Below are 22,003 nucleotides of genomic sequence, written 5' to 3'. Positions count from 1 at the left end.
CTCCAGCCCTCACTTGTGTCCCTGCATCACAGAGCGTAGACATCATGCTGTAGAATAGCCTCTTGTGGTGGTTTGTAAGGCTGCCTTTGTGAGTTTGAGTGCTTTATATTTCAAACTATGTGACACTAATTTAATTTACATTTAATTTAAACCAATGTTGCATTAAGAGCACTTAAGTGGTACTGAATTCATTGGCCTAAATAGAGAAGGAAATTGTAAGGCTTCCAGGGGGCTGAGGCTTTTGTGACAGTGTCTTCTGTTGTGAATCTGAGGAGGAAAGAAGAGGTGGAGCACAACAATATAGCTTTCTGTGCAGAGATTTAGGAAGGACCCCAGAAAGTGCTTCTCAAATAGTTTAGTAAAACCTGAACACTAAACAAACCTCCCTCCCAAGAGCCCAAAGCAAATCCAAGGGGTTGTCTCTTAAGGCCCATGTTGTGAACCAGCACAAAATGGATGAATGTGTTCTGCTGGGAGAGGAGAAGTCTGTGAGCAGGTGCAAAGAGTTTGAGATAGCTACTTAGAAGGAGATCACCCTGCTTAGTGACATGCACATGTCTTGTTGCTTGGGAAGGGACGGGCTCTTTTACAGGTACTCAAAGAAGCTGCTCCGGTCATTTAGTGAGGAAAACAGGTATCTTGCAATGGAGCAACACTTAAGGTCAGTATAAACAACAGACACTATACATCTGTGTTCTGACTTCCAGCTGTTAATGGATCTTTATTTGATCTGCTGGACAAGTTTGATCAAATTTAGTATGGAGAAAACTCATATGTTTGTGAAGGAAAGTAGGTGTTTGGACAGAACTCCTTAGGGTGCCTCCCTGGGTTACTCACACTTCCATGTGTTGTTTCTGGTTTTGTAATCGTGGTAGCAGAGAAAGTGTTTGAAGCTGAATTGGAAGAACAACTGATTGCACATGGTCTTATTGATCTACAGCTATCAGAAGCATTTTCATTGAAGAATTGAATGTGTTTATTTGGGGGACAATCTGATAAACAGGCATAACTTGTCATCAACTTCTTGCTCTGAGGTGGTGTCAAAAGTAGAAAAAACAATCTTTCAATGCAGCCGAATTAGTAGAGACAAGTGGGTTTTATTTTAAGTGAAGAGGGAATGACTGCAGAGGTGTGTATATAGAAAGATGTATTTGTAGTGACTTCTCAGAGAACTGTCTTTGTGAGAACAGTTCTCTAAGTTTTATTATTGATCTGAAGTACACAGGGTGTTTTTAAAATTAGGTGTTTTTAATATGTAAGCAAAAACTGATTTAAAGATGGAAACCTGAGATCCTCTGGTTTCCTTGATTTTTTTATTTTTATTTTTATTTTTACTACTCCTTCCAACAGTGTAGTTTTTACACAGATGCTGTTCATTGTTGTCATACCTGAGTTCCTGTCAGATGCTCTGCTGACATATGCAGATGTCTCTTTCCCTCAAGGATTTGTGTGGGATCAGAGTCATAGATTGCATTTTAATTTGGAATCAGTGTGGTAGATCATATCTTGTGATGAAAGGTTTTAACTAGCAAGACACAATTGGAAAGTTTTTACCTGGATTTCCATTATCTGAGGTAACTCTTTCCATCATCTGATCCTTTTGAGCAGGAGTACCTTTTTTTCTGTAGCTCAAGAATCCTGTCTGATATAGCAGCACTCTTAAGAGCTTCATATACAGCAGTTTCTTCTTCAGTGATGTTGTGACATGATTTATTCCTTACAGTTTGATTTTAATTTAAGATTAGGGCTAAAGCCTGGAATAGTCACTAGATATTGACTAGGAGTAGTGGGGAGACCTTGGCAGAAACTTGTTCAGGTTGCAACAAAAGTCTTTATTAAGAGGAAACCTTTAACATCAGAAAAGTATTTTACAGTAATGTAGAGATGATGGATGCATGCTCAGGCCGTTCCTCATCCAGTCAACACACTGGCAAGGAAAGAAGATATTTGTAAAATGATGTCATTGAATAATTTCATCCTCGTGTACTTATGACTCAATTATGAACCAGAAGCCCTTGACTCACTTGATCAAATGAGAACTGGGCGCTTTCAGCAGATAGCTGAGATTGTCCCTCGCTGGTGCTTTCCCAAGTAATTTTGCCTTTTAAACAATATCACATCATTCTTCCTGCTAAAGCCAAAATGATTTCTTCAACTCCGTTGTAGTTGGAAAACAAGGACAAAGAGTATTGTTTAGAACTGTAACTTTTTAATTGCATGACTTTTTTGATCCTTATGCACTTCTTTCTTCTTGGCAGTTCTTGTAATTAGATTTTTAAAAATATCAGCATTTCCTGACCTATTCTTAGCTAAGACAATTATTGAATCCCCAACTTTCATTCTCAAACTACTGACCAGGTTTCAACACATTGTTAGTTATGCATTTCTTTGAAAACCTCATGGTAGAATTGCTTAGGATAGACACATGCAATTTTTGGATTTTTGTTATTTTTTTTCTGTAAACAGCTATTCATTACTTTATAGAGAAAGGAAGAAATAGGTACTTACAACGTATATCTAATTACATCTGTTGCTAAACACTAGAAGTTGTGTATTAGAAATTTTACAGTACTTTTTATTTTTAATATATTTTTTACATTACGCTTGCAAATGAAAAAGCAGTACTTTAAAGTTAAAAAGGATAAAACTTCAGTATAGAAATGGAGAAAATACATATGTTATGCCTGAAATTCAATGTCTGTTATCCCTTTTTGCCTGTTTTTTTGTGCAACTGATAAAGTCTGTGTATCTCTAGAGAGAAAAGCCATCTTGTCTATTACATTTGGTTACTATAGCAGCAAAAGTATCAGGTGAAGAGATGAGAGGAAACCCAAAAAGCCCCAAAATAAACATCTGTCATCTTTTATTTGTATAGAAATTTCAGGACAGCTAATTTTTTTTTCTATCTGAATAAGAGATTTATTAATGTAAGAGCTGGATTGACATGATGTTGTTTTGTTCCAACAAAATAAACTTTCTGAGTTACTGGTATGGACGTGGATCTTTTCAGTTGACTAATCTTTATCATCCTTTAGAGAAAAGGAATTTGTTTTCTCTCGAGGACTGCATTTTCAATATAAGCTACTGGTGTAAAATCCCATTTTGTTCAATTTTTTAAATAAATACTGTCAATGTGATTCTCTTTGAGTTAGTTTTCTGTGATTTTTTTTAGGCATCCTTGCACAGTTTAAATAGAGTAGGAAGTTCCTTGATAGGAGGGAGATATTAGATATTAGAGCATATATATATATATGTTAGAATATGGAGTTATTTTCATGTGCTTTATAAAGATTTACAAGGAACTGGATTATGTTTGTGCATGTACACTTCTGTGGGAGGCAGCAAGAAAACTGACCAGAAGATAAAGAAAGCCAGCACTATGAAGAGAATCTAAACAGATATTATCAAACATCTTTGGCAGTAGTGATTCTGAACTAATGCATCTAAATGTACAGGGCTAATGCTTTATTCCCTCATTTTTGAAGATGAATCTGCAAGCACTGTTAGGTTGATGTTAACTCTGTTACACACACAGAGATGCTTCAGGTAATTCTATATAATTTATATATTTTTCTTTGCTATTTAAAACAAACTGAGAACACTAATATTGAGAGACTTGACCTTGATATTGATTGTGATCTGATTTAATGCAAGTCTGTTATACTATTTTAATCTCGAAATATGATGTAAAAGTATTTTAAATTCATTTTCAGTACTGTTTTGTGTCTTATAACAGTCTTAGGTGCCTAATGTTTGGATCATCAGTGTTTGCCATCAAAGACGTTGTTTTAGGAGAATGTTATTCTTTTTCCTGTTTCAGTTGACTCGCTGTCTCTTGCTGGCTATTTGTGTTTTTCCATGACAACAACCTTGCATGCTTTTATCTTTTTCTCCTTTATTTTTAAAATTTGTTATTTTTCAAGTTGAAGTTCTTCATTTATCTTGATGATACTAACAAATGAAAGCTTTATTTATTGACAGTGATTGTTTTCAGTAACAAATGGAAGAGAAATCATTAAATGGTAAAATGATCAGTTCTTAGCAACAGGGGATTTGTTGTTCTGTATTACATTACAGTTTTCTGATAGTTCAGAGTCATTTCTCTGATAGGTCTTGTTATTTGTATAAATCTTGGCTTCTCTGTAGTTCTTAGCTTTCTCATTTTCTATTGTTGAATTCCTTTTTTTTTTTTTTTTTAATGTGTCAAGTTTAACACCACAAAACAGCATCTTGTTGAACAGCAGACATGAACATGTCATTAGTCTGTGGGTGCCTACACCGATTTGCACTTAAAGCCATTCTTCCAGGGTGAGGGAGGTGATCAGTTCTTTTTCCATAAGTTTTGTTGCAAAAATTAATTTCTAATTTGTTAAGACTAAAGTTTTAGTTTTAATTTTTCTTCTCCCTAAGTTGGCATGTACGTGCTCTCTCTCTCTCTCTCTCTCTCTCTCTCTCTCTCTCTCTCTCTCTCTCTCTCTCTCTCTCTCTCTCTCTCTCTGAAAAAGCTACTCTATGAAGTGAAGAAACATATCCTAATCAGATTGTCTGCAGGCTTTTCACTTTACAGGTTTCCTGAGCGTGTATGTTAATTGTTGCTTGGTGGTGAATGGACTTAACCCAGCTGGTGACTGATCACGAGTGGTGTTCCCCAGGGTTCTGTATCGGGGCTGGTCCTGTTTAATATCTTAATTAATGATCTGGATGAGCGGATTGAGTGCACCTTCAGTAAGGCTGCAGATGATACCAAGGGAAGAAGTGTTAATCTGCCTGAGGATGGGAAGGTCCTACAAAAGGGATCTGGAGAGGCAGGATCAATGGTCTGAAGCCAACTGTATGAACTTCAAAACCAACTACTCATTCTTGTGCTTTGATCACAACAATCCCATGCATCACTACAGGATGGAAAGCTGTGGAGGAAAAGGGCCTGGAAGTGTTGGTTGATGCTTGGCTGAATGTAAGCCAGCAGTGGGGCCAAGAAGGAGAGACCTTATAGCTCTCCACAACCTCCTGAAAGGGCATGGTGGCGAGGTGAAGGTCAGCCTCTTTTTCCCACATCGGAATGGTGAGATGAGAGATAATCACAGAATATCAGGGATTGGAAGGTTCCTGAGAAGATTATCTAGGTCAGGTCAAACAGGAACACGTCCAGGCAGGTTTTGAATATCTCCAGAGAAGGAGACCTCGCAGCCTCCCTGGGCAGCCTGTACCAGCGTTCTGTTATGCTCACCATGAAGTTTTTTTCTCATATTTATGTGAATATGTTCCAGCTTTCCCCCTCAAGTTGCTCTGGGGGAGGTTCAGGTTGGATACTAGGAAAAATTTCTCATCAGGAAGAGTGGTGAGGTACTGGAACAAGCTGCCCAGGGAGGTGGTGGAGTCACCATCCCCAGAGGTGTTTAAGAAACGTAGATGTGGCACTGATGCGGTTTGGTTTAATTCTAAGAGGCAGGGTTGAAGGCCTTTACTCTTCATTAGAATTCATCTTACTGTGAAATGCCTACTCTGGTTATTTGCCTGAAGCAGGGAAATGGGACCTTTTTGATAAGCATATATTAGGAAATGGCAAGTATTATGCTTTTGCAAGTAAAATGTGCTCCTTGTAAGTGTGTGTTTTCTGTCTGTTCTGAAACTCTGTAGAATAGAAAAGAAACTAGTGCAAGTCAAAAAGCAGGTAAGACTGATAAGAAATAGTTTGGTCAGGTGACGTTTCGCATGGGAAGCGTCTTAATCTGTTTGCTGAAAATGGGTATTACTAAAGCTGATGAATTGCTGAAATAGGGCAGCTGGTCCCTAAAAAGTACAGCAGATTGGCTCAAATTCAGGTCATGAAGTGCTTGCACACTGAAGGCTGGCCCAGGATTTTAGGTGCTTGCTGTAGTTCATTCTCCTATCTTGGTCCTGTATTTACAAAGAGGGAATTTATGCCAGATAAAGCAGTGTATGAGGGAAATAGGTCAAAGTTAAGGTATTAATTCCTTGCAAGATGAGTTAAACTGTAGACAGATGTGGAAGAACGTGGTTTGTTTGTTTTTTTTTTTTTACATCAATTATAAAAGCTTTTGGACAGGTGATTGTGTTGTAGCTGAGAGTGCAACGGAAGGCAAGCAACTTGTTCTTGCTTAAGCTAAAGCTATATTTTGGGCTACTACAGTCACAAACTTCTGTTCTTATGATTGAGAACTGCTCACAGTTGCTCTGTTTTCTGCTGAAATTGAGGATATGATTGAATCAGCAGCAGCTATAGGAATACTTGTTGTGGCTTATATTGTGTTTTGTTTCTTGTGTTTGTTTAAAAAAAAAAAAGGAAAAAAATCATAATTTGTTAGTAGGTGTTTTGGTTTGTTGGTTTTTTGTTTTTGCTTTTTTTTTTTTTTTTTGCAACGAATGAGTTAATGTTCCTACAATACAATTTGCTAAAGTGTTCTTAATGATTTTTTGAAAATCCCACACGCTGGCTCAGCTGACACGTTAGCGTCAAGCTTGACTGCTGAGGCTTCTGTTTGTAATCTCCATAAGGAATGCCACAGGATTTTGTACTTGCGTTTGCCCTCATTTCTTCATCTGGGCAACTGTACTGAATTTTTACTTGTTGGACAGGTTCTTACTGTAGGATTCATCTCCCTGTGCTTTAAATGTGCATCTGCATCTGAGCTCGTTATCCAGATTTCTTGAGTACTTGTATGACTCCTAGGTATTTATTGCTTTCAATATGTACCATGAATTCTATCACTTCAAATAAAAGTATTTTTATTTTAATAACTCATATTGTAGTATAATTTGTTTTTTTGAGTTAGAGTGAAAGATCAAACATTAGATTAGCCTCACCTTTAATTTAAACAACGGACCACTAACTGCAAAGTGTTTGTGACTCCTACCTCTTCCTCCTTGGTCTTGTTTCTTCCTCACCTTTGCAGCCAAGCCTTTGAAACAGGCATAGCATTAATCTTATCTTCTCTGAATGCTGTTGGTTGTAACTGGGTTCTCTGTTGGATTTGAAGACTTGACAGGTTTCTTTCTCCTGATACACTGGAAAATGCCAATCATCAGATGTCACTGGCAGTATATGCTTGAGAAATACCCCAAGTCAAAACAATAGGGAAGGTGCCACGGGAGCTGACACATGGAGAATGTTTCCCTTGTGACTGGACCAGCCTGTCATTTGATTATTTAGAATCTCAAATATAAGAAGGCAAAAATAAATGTTTGATACAATATACTTTAGAGTATCTGTTTGTTTTTGTTTTCTAGACAGAATTCACCTATGTCCAAGCCACAAATAAACCAAAGACCTTCAAGCATGGTCAGTGAATCATCCACTGCAGTAACTATGTCTGCTGTTGATACCAAGCCTGGTTCTAAGGTAAAGGAAACAGACTGTTGTTTGAATTTGGTGATCAGAACTTTGCTTGCTTTTAAGACCAATGCTGATGTGTTTTATCATTAATTATAATAGGGCTCTGAGTTGGGCTAGAGGACTAGTACTTACCCAAGTACTCATGCATTTGAGTTTACATTTATCCTCGTTATTCTCATTTTCGTAATGCCAGCATTGGTGGGAGAAGGCTTTATTTTTTCCACTTTTAAAATCGGTGAACTTGTTGGGGTCCTGATGCTCTGCTTTGATATGGAGATTTTTTGAGCAGTGTGGTGTCTTTAACTGATCCAGGCTCCTACTTCTGCCAGTAAGCGTGAATCCAGCATGAAACCAATGTGCTCCGCTGCTCTGTTGTAATTGCACTGATCTAATCTGGTTTTTCTGCAAACAGTAAAAACAACAATTGACTAGATACAATGTACAGGCCCACCCACGTGACAGAGGTGGTTTATGGGAGATGAGAACTGCACAGCTAGATGGAGGGAAATGCTTTTTTCATTGCAGCTTTGGAAAATAACCACAGTCACCTCCCAAAACTTCAACAGATCTGTTTATGATCTCTTCTGCTACTTTGTTTGCTGTCCAGTAGTAGTGTGGCTTTGCATGTTTCTGCCAGGCTGCCAAATGTGGCATTTTTAAAAATACTTTGCAGCTTTGGACTTTGACTGGACTTCTCATAGAGGACTTGCCAGTACTTTTCTTCCACACCAACTTTGTTTATGTGAACTCCTTCCAGCTTTGGACCCTTAATAAGTACTTTATTTTTTATTAAGACAGAAAACTAAGGTATTTTTCATATACGCTTTGATTCATCATTGAATTCAGGTTTCCAAGCTTGAAAATGCTCCCTATGTTCTGTAGGATCAGAAAGAAATGTGTTAAATTCCTTCACAACCCATCAGAATTGATTCAAGTTAACCAGCAACAAGAAGAAAAGCTGTAAAGTGAATAATCTGTGTCCTCCACTTTGAGGTTATTTGTTAGCATGCTAAGAGTAGATTTTAAGAACCTTTCCTCTGTTCTCTACAGGTTTCTGTGAGTTTTATAATCATTGTTTTTGTAGAGTGAGTTTCCAGGCACAGGTCTGGGGCACAGTCGTGATTCTTTTTACCACAGCCTCTTGGTACCTATAGCTGGCTATCACCTTTTATGAAATGCTTCATGGTTTTGTGCTGGAAATGCTATAGTACTGACACTCTGCATATGGTTTGAATGCTGAAAGAGATAAAGCCTACTGGTTTCCTGCTTCGGTATTCAATTCTGAGCTTGGGAGTGAATCAAATGTAGGAAATAAAAAGTGGTTGTTTTCAAAGAGAATTTTGCATTCACTCTACTACAATGTCTGCTATATACTGCACAACAAAGAGGAGCGTGTTGGAAAACAAACAAACAAAACTATCACAAACTAAAACCAAGGCTGTCATTGTTTTATTGATATCTGTATAAATGCATGCCTTCATTTCCTAAGACACCTGGGAATGGGTAGTTTTGCAGAAACGTATGTCAGTCCTTAGGGTGAGCCTCACCCCCTTCACGCTGGTATTGTCTGAATAAGTCATGTGAAGACTTCAGACCAGTTCACCTTTTTGAAGCTTAAGGGGTATGGAGTTGAGGAAATACAAATCAAAATGGATGTTGATGAAAATCACTCTCTATCCCAAAGACAATTGACTAAATTACAGAAGCATGTTTCTCCATTATGAACCATGTTAAAAGCTGTTCATATTGATTATGAATAAAGGATATTGGAGGAGTAAAGGACTGCTACAATTTGAGAATAATTTGGAATATAGTCAGTTAGCAAATGCTACTATTTTTGTCAAGGCAGAAGTGTAGAGAATAATACTGTCACGTAATTTTTACTTACTAAGTGCTGTGTGTCTGTTTTTGGTAGTTTCTGTCCAGGAGAAGTAGTTGAATTGTTGTTAGCATTGATAGTTGCTTATATTTTTCCAGTATGAACAGCTGAGAATTACAACAAGTAAATAAAGAACGGGTATAGCAGCTGAGAGAAACTGATAATGGTGGCAAGTGTGCAGTGGAGCAAATTCTGCGGCCATTTGGAGCTGGAATGTGGGGATTAGGTCAGGGCTACTTCAAAGGAATGTTCATTATCAACAACAGGAACTCAGTGTTTCAGTTCATCCTATTTGAAAAATAAGAATTCTGTCTAATTTTCTTAAAGATATGGAAAGAATTGATGAATTAATTTGGCTATAGAACATCTTGAGATTGTTGAACAGAACAGGTTAGGACATAGAGCTAAATACTTATATATTTTTGTTTTATAAGTGAAGTTGTGCATTCTCTTGTGTTTATGTGTGCTTATTTTTTCCCATCAAGATAGTCTTTTTTTTTTTTTCAATTTAGAAAATGTCTTCCAGATGAAATGCTGATTACTTTTTTTGATTGTCCAGTTTTAAATATATATATATATTTAAAAAAAAAAAAAATATATATATATATATATATATACATAAATATAATTAACAACTTTCCTTCTCAGCTAGATGTTACTCTAATGGAGGAAAGGATGAAGCAGTGATGAAAAGGAATTTGAAATTTTGGCTCTTGATATTTTGCTTCTTTGTGGAAATGTGAGTCACTCACAAACAAGTCAGTGTAACAGATGCATTGAAATTAAAAGTGATTTCCTTGTCTTCAGCTGATCTGACCTGCGTGTCTCAACACATGACAGTGGTATCAATATTTCAAGTTAGGAAAAGATCACTCCAGCACATGCAAAGAGTTTTAAAATTACACTTTTTCTTTTAAACTGACTTCTTACTGTAGCCAGTGAAAGCAAGATATGAAGTTGTTTTTACTCTAGAACTGAATGAAACAATTTATGCTATGGATAATATGAAAAATCTAAATTAGGTGGAAGAATAGTTATTTCTACTGCAAGTTTTGGTATGAAATATACAGCCCTAGAAAGGCTTACCCCCCTCTTGTCTAATAACTGTTGTGTTTTGGTTTTTTTATAAGTTAGTCTGATGGTAGCTTTTCTGCGTTTAGTAAAATTGAATGAGATCAAGGAATCCAAGTGCTTGATCTGCTCAGAAAGCTGGTGCTGCTGGCAGCCTGGCTTGTTAGGTGTGTGCTAGCCTTTGGCAGCTGGGTTGTTCAGATATTCTGTGTAGCACTGGGCCACAGGTAAACCTTGTTCAGCCTCTCACTGCAATGCCAGCTGTGCCTAGGAAAGAGCCCACGCTTGGCACTCTTCCTGTCTCCCCTGTGTCAGTGTCTCTCACAGTAATGACGGTGATGTGCAGCTCACCCGCATCTCAGCAGAGCAGAAAGCGCTGTGCTGCTCCCTGAGAAACAGACCTCAGCACACTACCTAGTAAAAACTGTTCTTTGTTATCTGCTTACAAGTTACACGTTTACATGGCTGCTTTTTATGCTGTGGCACCAAAGCAAGGAAATTACTGGGTGGTTTTGTTTTGTTTTAACTAGTTATTGTCATTATCTCAATTCTGCATTAAGAGTTGTGCTCACATCTACTGAAATATATGAAATTTAGTATAGGTTGGAAAAGCCTGGCCTCAAAATGAGGAGGATTTTTCTTTGTGTACTCATACATTGCTGGAGCGTTTTGTGATTATATGTGCTGACTTTGAGTCCAGATGTTGCCTGACAGGAAGAAATAGTGCACTGAGGTTTTTCTATATCATCTTTTGCATATGACAAACATGCTTATTTCCAGAGCTGCTGTTTGTTGCAGCTGACAGAGTAGCAGTTCCCCGACCACTCAAAAGGAGGGGTTTGAACTAAGACGACATCGCAGGGTCATTTTAGGAAGGAGGCAGGGAGTGAATTTGGGCAGCTCTTTCCTTGGAGAGATTGGGTGCAACTCTGAGGGCGGTTTGTGCACCTCGGGTTCCTAAGCAATTGCGGTAGCAAACTGCTGAGATTGGAAAAGAACAGGCAGATCATTCATCTAGAGAGTTTTGCTCCTTTTTGCCAGACTTTCCCTGCTCCTTTTTGAAATTGGTTTGCTGATGTGAGTCAAAACCAAGGTTGCATTAAAACAAAGTGTTACATAGCCGTTATTTTCTTTTTACTACCATCGAGGTCTCTTCCTTAGCAGTTGTGCTGCTACATCTTCCCCCTTTGCTTGCAGGGTTAAAGTCAAGCATTTTATTAAACTGTCTGTGTAATTTGAATTTAAATGGGAAAAAAACCCTCCAAACATAGAGCAAGCAACTAAAAATAAGATTACTATTCCTGAACACAAACTCCTATGTGTTGTAGAGGGATGCTTGCATGCAGGTGTTGTTGTGCACTCAGAAATACTTTCCAAGCACAATAAAACTTAGTGATTCTGCCATTCAGACTGGAGCCACCAGCACTACTGCTGTTAGCACACCATCCTGACACCAATGTGTTGATGAGAGTAGGAAGTTGCTGTATGGTAAATATTTTTGTCTGTATGCTTGCCCTTGAAAATGCTATAGTCTATTAATGTGTCATGACTTGTTACAGGAAAGTTATTTTAAATATGAAGTGTAAGAGCAGTTTAAAAAACACTGCTACTGTATACTTCTGTACAGGTAATGAAGGCTGGAAACAAAGTTCATAGCTTTGGAAAGAGGGAACAAGCTATCAGGAGAAATCCCAATGTTCCTGTGATAGTAAGAGGCTGGTTACACAAACAGGTAAGCATGCAATCATCTGTTTCTGTCCACATATTGTCAGATAACTGTAAAAACTTAAGTCCTCCTGCTGGTTATGCTGGGCAATATTGGGAACACCCATGAGCTTTTGTAACAAGGGACTTGTGCTCAACACATGTGCAAACAAGGTTTTGCATACACATTTGATACAGAAGTGAAAAAAGTGATGAATGGACGCTGCTATCCTGGTTAAATGTTTAAGCTATAGCTTTGTTGTCAGTGTCTGGTGATTTCCACTGTTTTATCCTGCTAGCTTACTGCCATGCTGATCTCAGTCCCCTTGAGATCTCATCATTAACCTGGGGTTGGGTGTGAAAGCCATCTGCTTTCTTTGCCCTTAGGCTCTGGATCAAAGGCTTGAGTCCAGTTCATTTGCCTTCAGAGCAGAGGGAGAAGATGAAGGTAGATAGGGCCTCATGCATCGCACATTGCTGTCACCAAGACCAGTGTCAAAATAAAGGCAGGATTATTGAGTTTTGCAGTTACTGCATCTTGAAGCTGGCAGAAGACATCTTTGAATGCAGAAAGTGAAAAAAGCTGTTATATAAGAAAACTTGCTTCTGATTTGATAATAACCTGGTGGATGCTGATGAAGGTCTAGCAGCTTGTTTAAGGGACAAGTAGGAAAAGTCTAAAGTCTGAGTCTTAAAGGCATGATTCTACATGCCAAGGAAAAAGTTGCTGACAGCCATTCACTTCCTTCTTCATGAGATCCATGTTCCATTTGACATCCACTAAGTGAGTCCATTGGTTTTCAGGGCAGAGGCAGAACTATGCTGAGAGCACAAAAAAGAAAAGGGAAGAAAGTCATCGCATACTTAATATGACTGGAAAAATAAGTGAAGTAAATAGTATCTATAGTGTTCATTTAGCTATTTCCTTCTGTCCACTTACTTCTACTTGCAAGCACTTAAAGACTAAAGATGCTTTCTCTGCAGTTGGTCTCATCAAAGCCTTCAGTGTAATCAGTTGTACATGCTGAGGTTACATTTTGGCAATTTTACAGGCTTCTAAAATTAATTTATATGTAAATATTACTCATTTTGACAAGGTGATGTATGTTATATGGAGACATTTGTCTCCACAGGCATATTGAATTATACTTCATTAAAGTCTGTATGTTATGCATCCTGGTCTATTTTCTTAGGAATATTTGATTAAATTACATTTTAGGCATGGGTAACGTATGGAAAATGGACTGTAGAATTACAGGAGATCGTTGTCTTAAACTTGAGGTCATATTTCACAGTCGTAGGGATTTTCATCTTGATCTAAGGGCAATCCTTGTTGGAGTTTGTGCTGTCAGGATGCATACCTTTGTTTCCTTATTACGGGACAAAGCTGTCCAATAAAAATACGCACTGATTGTTTATGGGGTTTATCTGAACTCTGGATGTAAGTTTAATTGCTTAGTGAAAATGAGCAATGTGAGTATGCTAACCTGATCGTTTTATAGTTGGATGCTTTACTTCTTCCTGAGTATACAGTATTTTCCTGAAATATAAAATGGTTGTTTTTGTAATTAGTGCCATACTTGGGTGGATTTCTGGTAAGCTATTCACTGATGCAGCACTGCATGTTAAGCTCTTATTGTCATCAGATGAAAAATGTATCACCTTTCTTCCGTTTCAGGACAGTTCTGGTATGCGATTATGGAAAAGACGATGGTTTGTGCTTGCTGATTATTGTTTGTTTTACTATAAAGGTGAGTAGTTAATAGTAGCTCTTCTGAGTTGGCCTGTAACAGTTTACCTATTCAAATCACACTGCATGTATAAGCTAGTTAAATGTTTCAGGTACAGTTAGGTGTTCCAACAGAATGCACTGTAAAGCAAGGATTTGTCCATTCCTCTTTAAGGTGTGGCAAATTTCAAGCCAGAGGTGGGGACCCAGGGGGCTGCTGTATGATGTTTTGTCACATAACTTGTCTTTCCTATATGCCAAGGCTTACGTTACAAAATATTTGGCAGCAATACCAGTTTAAGATTTTTTCCATTCATGTTCGGAGTTGTTACCTACCTCCTTCTGGCTGTGTGGCTGATTATGATAATACAGTGCAACCAGATCAGGGCATCGATTCAGCTTTCATCCAAGTGTTAACATAAGAGTGAGAAATCCTGTAGTCAGTATTTCTACAGGTTAAACACAATTTTACTTTGAATAGGAATAATGGTATAATATTACATAAGGTTATTTCTAGGTTTTGATTAGGATTTTACAATTTTTGGGAAACGTAGAATGTTAAGCTCAAATTGATGTGGGCACTACATTTCTCCTGCTGTTTGCTTAAGAGTTGATAGTAATAGGGGCTTTTTCATTATAATAAAATGCTAAATGGAAAGGCATTTCTGTTACATGGCCTATCAGAGTTCATTTGTCAAAATAAGCTTTGTTCAGGAAGTCTGCTTTTGCCCAAACCAAATTAAACAAACAAAAAACCCCCACCTACTTTATTATTAAAAAATACAATATTGCTTCTTTCAAAATGAAACATTTTTCTTTGTTGTTGCCATGGAGTCACAATAAAATTTAGACTTCAAAGAGCATCCAAACATCAAACCAGAGTCCAAAAAAGGAGGTTAGATCAGGCTCTTTAATGGGGTTTAATGCGTTCATGCATTGAAAACCTCCAACGGTGGAGATGACACAGCCTCCTTGGTCATCCTGTCACACTGTTTCTCTGTCCTCCTGTAGAAATTTCTTTTCCCTATATCCATTTTAATTCTCTCACATTCAGACTTCATGCCTATTGTCTGTTGTCCTTCTGTAATAGACCACTCTGTGTCCATAATGGAGAATGTATTGATATTCCACTGAAATGTGCAGTGAATTAGTGGTGGTTGTTGTTGTTTAAAATTATTCTTTATTATTCTGCAGATAGCAGAGAAGAATCTGTGTTGGGTAGCATACCATTGCCCAGCTATGTAATATCTCCTGTTGGACCTGAAGATCGTATAAATCGCAAATTTTCTTTTAAGGTATGGGTAACAAAGCTTAGCAGACTACCATAATTTAAAATGCTTATTTGCATTAGAAATCATGATGTTGTTGTAAGCAAAAATATCTTCTTTCCTATTATGATTTTTTTTTTCAAAGGGACTTTGTCTATTGAAATGTCACGTAGCACTTTTCTGTTACTTTAAATTGCTTTTAATATATGTTACTATGTATAGATGTCTTTACAGCTTGATAATTAGAAATTCATGTTAAGTTGTTCCACTGCTTTTAGATATTGAAAGAGTTGACATTTTTTTTTCTTTATAGGGTGGTTGATCTTATAATAGACTGATGGCTTTTTTAAATTTTAATTTTATTGTGGTTTCTTTAAAAAATAAAAAAATAGCAGCTCAGTTTTCATAGTTATAAAACAGCAACACTGACTTCTGATATATAATTGCCTCCTTTCAAGTGAAGAAAAAGTATGCAATTTCTCCTTTCTTTTTTGGAAGCAATAATTGTCCTAAGGGATGTTGAGTAATTTTCTGCTTTTTTTTTTCTTTTTCTTTTTTTAAGGTAAAAGCACTCATTCAATGCAGCTTTAATGTTCTGTTGATATTTGTTTTTTTTTTTTTTTTTTAATTAAAAAGAAATTTAATTGTATGATTTTAAATTCTATTAGCTCTTATAAAAATCTATGGAGGAAGTGAAATACAAAATTCATTCCTTCTTAACAGTAGAAAATCCTATCTGATTGTCCAAGTTGCAGCATTAAGGCAAAGATCAGAAATGTCAGTGTATGTTTGCAAATTTGTTATGCTGGTATTTGGAGAAAAAACCTGTTCTGCTGTGTACTAAAGTGGCAGGTGAGCTATATTACTAAACAAACAACTATTTTTTTTCATTTTTTAGCAGATGTAGTTTAAGAGATCTGAAAGAAATCTTTCTCTTTATGTATTTGCTGAAAACATCTGTTCAGCTTTCAATTTTTTTTTAGGTGTTTTTAAATGGTACACTACCTTTTGTGGTAGCATTAGGATTTATTTTCAAGTGTACAATGATTTGAATTTTATTAAACAAATATTAACTTGAAGTGTGTTTAAAAAAAGACCTGCTGTTCATTGTGGAAATATTTGTTGTACTTTTTCAAATATATTGAACATGAGATAGCAGGATAAGCTACAGAGGATTCTTTGTTAAAAATCATTTTACTCCAATTTTGAACAAATGCGATTCATGAAATTCTCTTTGAGCCTTTTTTGAGGCGGAAGCACATGGCGCAAAATGAGGACCTAATGTATACTTAGGCTTCTACATCTATTGAATAAATCTTAGTGCAGGTTGGGAATGGAGGTGAAATAGCAGTAGTATCTGCTTGAATCTTGCTGTTTTATTGTTTTGAAAAGATTCTTTTTAATTTCATGGGAGTGTGTTTGCTAATGTGTTAATCAAGCGTGGTTTAGGATTGTTAACCTTCAGCTGTCTATCAGTCATTAGGGAAAGAATCTTAATGTGTGTATGCGTGTAGATACGTGTATATATGCACACAGAGTGGCTTTGGTTGGAAGGGACCTGAAAGAACATTCAGTTCCAGCCCCATGCTATGGGCAGAGTTGCCACCCACTAAATCAGGCACTAGATCAGGCTGCCCGGGACCCCATCCAACCTGGCTTTCCAGGAATGGGGCAACTACAGCTTCTCTGGGCAGCCTATTCCAGTGCCTCACTACCCTCTGAGTAAAGAATTTCCTCCTAATATCTAGTCTAAAAATCCTCTCTTTTAATTTAAAACCATTCGTACACACATATAGTTTCCAAATGATACGTTCTGTAGGCAAGCTCTTGGTCACCACTGCCGAGTTGTGCCTCTTTCTTCCTGCAGAATAGAACCCATGGTTATGGCATGGTTAAATATATTCAGAAGCAAGTGCAGACTTCTCCTGATCCTTCCAAGATATTATACCTATGTGAGCTGTACTAAATCTTTAATCTGAATCTTTTCTGAAGATTAGTTTGAGCCAATAAACTGGGATTTTCAGTTAATAGAGAAGCAAGCACTTGCAATGCAGTTTCATTTTATTTAGAACCAGCTCTTAGGGCAGTTGGCAGATTTTGAATGATTCCTGCTGCCTGGGCCCCACTCGATACCAACATTCAGCGATGGCAGCCTTGACTGTGGTGGGAGCACGGCCATGATGGCATTCCATCACTCACCAGCCATTACCTTTATCTAATCTCAGTGTGCTTTGATAGCCAAAGCACAGACGGACATTCTGTCTCAGTGTAGCACAGCCAGAAATAGAAAACTCAACGGGAGTAAGCCTGAAATAAAGATAGGACTTTCTCACATTTAAGTCCCGAATGAGTAGGAGAATGCGGAGCATCACTTTTTGCATTTGGCCTGTCACTTACTCTGGTTGCTGTAAATTGTTTGTTACAGTGGAGGTTTCAGTTTAAATGGCTTTTTTAAGTGGCAGTAAGTTGTTGAAGCTAGGTAAGTGTTCAAACTCTGAAAATGTTGTTTTGTAAAACTAAGAGGAATTTTACTTAGCAAATACATGAATGTTTTTGGTATATGATGCAGTTAGAAGACAAATTCTAAAGTATGTGTTTACTAGTAAACTAGTAAAGTATGTGTCTACTTTAACAAGTAAAACATTCCCTGTGGAAATTCTTCTGCCCTTCCATCACCTCCAAAGGACCCATGCATTTTGTGTCATCTTTAAATACTTGGTAATGACAGGCCTGTAGAAAAGCATATGGCTGTTCAGATGCATTCAAAACTTGTTGGAAGTGTGGGAATATGTGTATTAAATTGCTCTGATCAGCAACTTTACTTCTAAGTATCCATCTTGACAAGCTTTTCACACTGTTTATTTCTCCCAAGCAAAGTCCTGTGGTTAGTACTGTCATTAATTTGTGTGGTGACCCTTAAAACTGAGGATCTTTGCACATTCAGTTCTGTAGCTAATATCTTAGAAGTATTAATTAATGGTTCTATTTCTTCATATAGTAGTTATCTGCTGATACAGATGTGGAATACCACAAATGCTATGTTTGGACTTTGCTGTGAAAAAATCACATGACATTCATATATAGCTGGAAATATTCCTTGTGACAAATAGAGAATGTACTGCGCCTCTTAGGAATACAATTTTACATATAAATATTAGCAATTCATAGAAGATAATGTAATTGCAGTCTCTTTAGAAGTCTTCCTGCTCTCTGTCTGGAAAGATACTTTAATTGATTTTATATGTTAAAATATGAGAAACTCATTTTATAAATCTGACATTAATGCAAATTGTTGAAAATTGGAAGGTCTACCAGCGTCTGCTCTAAAGCTGCAAAACTTCAAGCAAAGCCAGTGTATGCGAGTGGATGTCAGTATGTATATGCACATCTTGCCACCAGATAAAGTCAGTGAAATAAGCTTTGATGCTCTGTGAGAGATGTGAAGTACACTGGAGCTAAAACCCAAACAAATAAAACTCCTTTTTAGTTTGATACTATCCTTTGCGTTTTTTCAGAGGTTTAGCCAGTCAGTGTGGGGGCACTCAGAGCCAAGGAAGCCAGGCCAAATCATTACTCCAAGAAGATGCTACTCTACTGTTTTTTCAATATATTTACATTATTGATACTCAAGACAGACTAAAGCAAATATCTGGTCACTGCTTAGACCAAATGGGGCAGGACAATTTCACTGGTTTTCATTAAAAAAAAAAGTGGAGAAAAAGTGTTCCTCTTGCCATCCCTCCATTCTGTGAACTCTGGCTTTTTCTTTCCTCAGATCAACTTGGAATAAAGATAGCAGTTGTAGATACTTATTCCTGTATACTTATATTACTATAATCTTTTATTGAATATTTTCTTTAGAAACATGAATCTTTTCACAATTTTAACTTAACTTTTTGTCCCTGTCTTATTTTATTGATACGCTTTTGGGGTTTACTGTCCATTTCTCCTGTGCATTTTGGGAGAGAGACTGCTTCCCTTCTCAATCTATCCGCATTAAGGCATCTGAATGCATGAATAGGTACCGGTATTACTTTTCCCTGTTGTGTACTACATATGTGTGGCACGTGCTGTGTTTTAGGCTTGTTCATGTGCTGTAGTCATCCTAATAGCTGTGGCTTTAAAAACAAGCAAAAAAAAAAAAAAAAGCTGGCTTCTGTGTCTACTAGGAGTGACAGCTACAAGACACGAGCAGAAAGTGGCTTTCTACTTATTACGCATGCTACTAATAAATGACTGTAACTGAAACGTATCAGAATTTTCCTTCAACTGATTTTATATATTGCAAACTTCAAGATGTCGAGTCTGTTGGTAACAGCAAGCCATCTCTGTTTTCCCTTGTGGAGCAATCAATGGTTTTGGCTGCGATAGCTTCAGTTTCTTACAGGAGAATAGTGCAACATGCTTTGTGTTTTTATTCTGTTTCTCTATTGCCTTTTAAGCAATGCTTTCAGCTGTGTTCATTATGCACCACTGAAAGGGAGCATGAAAGGCAAATGAATTATGTTGAACATAACATACAAGTGAAATAAATACATGTATTTCTGGGGGTATACAGTCTCCAGTTTGTTAACCAAGGTCCTGTTGTTGGTTTATTATGTTTGTATTATTTCCATCAAGCTTGTAGCCAGAGAAGGTTAGGATCCTACTGGTGCATGTATCGTCTAGAGTTGCTTCACTTCAGTATTCTAGCATCTTCTCCTTTAGATTCAAAATGGTGTATATAGGAATTATGTAGACATAAGGTCTAACTTGAAGTCACTGATTTCTTTTTTGTCTGGAGCTGCTTTTCTTGCTGTGTTCTTGCACTGAATGTTAATTATAAATTGCAATGATTTAAGTTCTTCCCAACCAAAATTTTTTGGAACACTTATGGTATTTTCAAGAAGGCAGAAAAGCAAGAAGACTCCCAACAGTAAAGAAAACCCAAAAAATTCAATCAGCCAAACAAATGAAAATGAATCATTTGGTTCCTAAATATAGAATTGATCAGAGCTACTGTTTCATTTATGTAAACCCTACTTCCTTTTGTTAAGTTAGGTTACCTAATGGTGGGAAGAGAGATACCACCTTGTATTCTGTTATCTGCTACTGGAGGTGGGAAGCAAAGGCTGTGGAGCAGGAAGAGGATCTTGGACTTCTGTTCAGATTTTTTTTCCCTCTTCAAAAAAAAAAAAAAAAAAAGATGCTGTCTTAGCCATTAGCTTTTTCTGTTATAGCAGGTTTAGTTTTATTAAAAGCAATGTAAATTATTTTATTTAGATTTTTTTTGCAAGAGCTTTTGTGTTGAGCATACTTGATTCAGCTTTTTGAAAAGAAATAGGGAAATCAGTCTTTTCCTACTAATTTTGTTAACAAACGTGAAGAGCATATGAAGTGTTAAACAGCAACTACATCCACAAGGTAATTTGGAGGAAATATTAGTCTTGAAACATAGTTATATGACGTAGTGATGTTTATACTATCCCTTATACAAAGGTGGATAAGATTTGATTAAATTCAATTAGCCTAGAGTTGCACAGACATCCCATTTCAAACATGATTTTGTGCACAGCACTACTATTTAGGTGTTTGATATGTTTACTGAGAAATTTCTGAATACCTGTAGTCTTCAGTGGAATTTCATGGGACATTTTGATATACAGAGATGCTTGTCAGTATGTTATGCACTTTAGTAATTCCATCTGTATTGATAACTTCCTCAGTAAGTCTTGTGATTTTGCAGCTAATCCAGGGGCTCAAGTGCACGCTTTAACAAAAAGATCTTAACAGTTCTTAAAGAAGCAGTTTAATTGCTTGAATGGTAAAATTTTTGTCTTTGTTTTGTCTGACTAAATTGCTTTATGAAGAAAGCTGTGGTGGTTTGTTCACTTACACGTGTCTCAGTGAAAATTAATTTAATTTGTTTTGTGTGTTATTGGCAGTAAATGGAACATCAATTAAGAAAAATTTAAAAAGTGGAAGTTCCTACTATGAAAAACAGAAATGCTGCACTTGTAGCCTAATAGTGTGGGTAAGAATTTCAGTAAAATTTAGAGAGTGCCATTGGTGTTTGCTGCAGAGCTACCAGTTGTGGCAAGATGATAATTTTACCCTAACTTCAGCCAAAGAATGCTGAAAGTTTTACTTATTTTAAAGATATCAGGAAAAGTTGCAATAAACATTCTGGAGAGAAAACAGCAGTGCTGTCCGATGTTGATTTCTTTGTGTTTTGTTTTTGTTTCTTTTTCTGACAGGCTGTCCATACAGGGATGCGGGCATATATTTATAATAAGAATTCTGTTATTGGCTCTCAGGCAGAGCATTCAGGGATGCGGACGTACTACTTCAGTGCAGATACCCAGGAGGACATGAACAGCTGGATTCGGGCTATGAACCAAGCTGCCCTTATGCAAACACGCTCTTCACTGAGAAGGCAAGTTCCATAGGCCAATTCCTAGCTTAGAAAACAAACTGGGTGGTGATTTCTGAAGGGGAAACTTGTAACTGTGTGCTATGAAACCTATTTCAATTTTAAAGAAATGATTCTTTGTAATTTCTGCAACTTGTTCCTGTTGCAGATCAGCTAGTTAGCAACAAATAGACTGTATGCCCCCGTTCAATGACACGGATTTCTTTTCTATATACGTATTTTTAGGGAATTGAAGTTACAATTGTTGGTGAGAAAAATTCATACGCGTGCAACAGCCAAATGGCAGCTGTAAGGAAGGTAAATAGAAGGGAAAGAACAAAAAGCAGTGAGTCATTTCAGCTAAGTATTTAGAACTAGGACCAGAGCCTTCCTAAGAGGGAAAAGAATGTTAAAAATGAGTACATTACAAATGCACAGAGCTATGTTTATTAGCTAATTTATGCAGACATTAACTTGCTTATTTTTGGCTTAATTTGATGGCCTTTAGTATGAGTTAAATGTTTTCCTCAGTCTAGAAAAAAGTGCAGTTTTAAAAGGAGGATGTACTTTGGTTCTTTAACAGTGCTTGAAGCACTGTGCCTTCATG

General features: G+C 37.0%; 1 protein-coding gene across 1 annotated transcript in view; it reads left to right on the top strand.

Moving 5' to 3' along the window:
- Positions 1 to 22,003, top strand: part of PLEKHA7 (pleckstrin homology domain containing A7) — a gene marked incomplete at both ends in the record, with an annotated part of 137,022 nt that overhangs the window by 77,179 nt on the left and 37,840 nt on the right. The window contains 5 exons of the mRNA XM_079537213.1: positions 7,249 to 7,360; positions 11,932 to 12,036; positions 13,687 to 13,759; positions 14,932 to 15,032; positions 21,242 to 21,420. Of these exons, the coding sequence (XP_079393339.1) occupies positions 7,249 to 7,360; positions 11,932 to 12,036; positions 13,687 to 13,759; positions 14,932 to 15,032; positions 21,242 to 21,420 (570 nt within the window). The remainder of the gene's footprint in view (positions 1 to 7,248; positions 7,361 to 11,931; positions 12,037 to 13,686; positions 13,760 to 14,931; positions 15,033 to 21,241; positions 21,421 to 22,003) is intronic.

Source organism: Tetrao urogallus, assembly GCF_951394365.1.
Source record: "Tetrao urogallus genome assembly, chromosome: 6".
Classification (NCBI taxonomy): Eukaryota; Metazoa; Chordata; class Aves; order Galliformes; family Phasianidae; genus Tetrao; species Tetrao urogallus.
The sequence above is the reverse complement of the archived record's forward strand: the minus strand, read 5'-3'. Positions and strand labels throughout refer to the sequence as shown.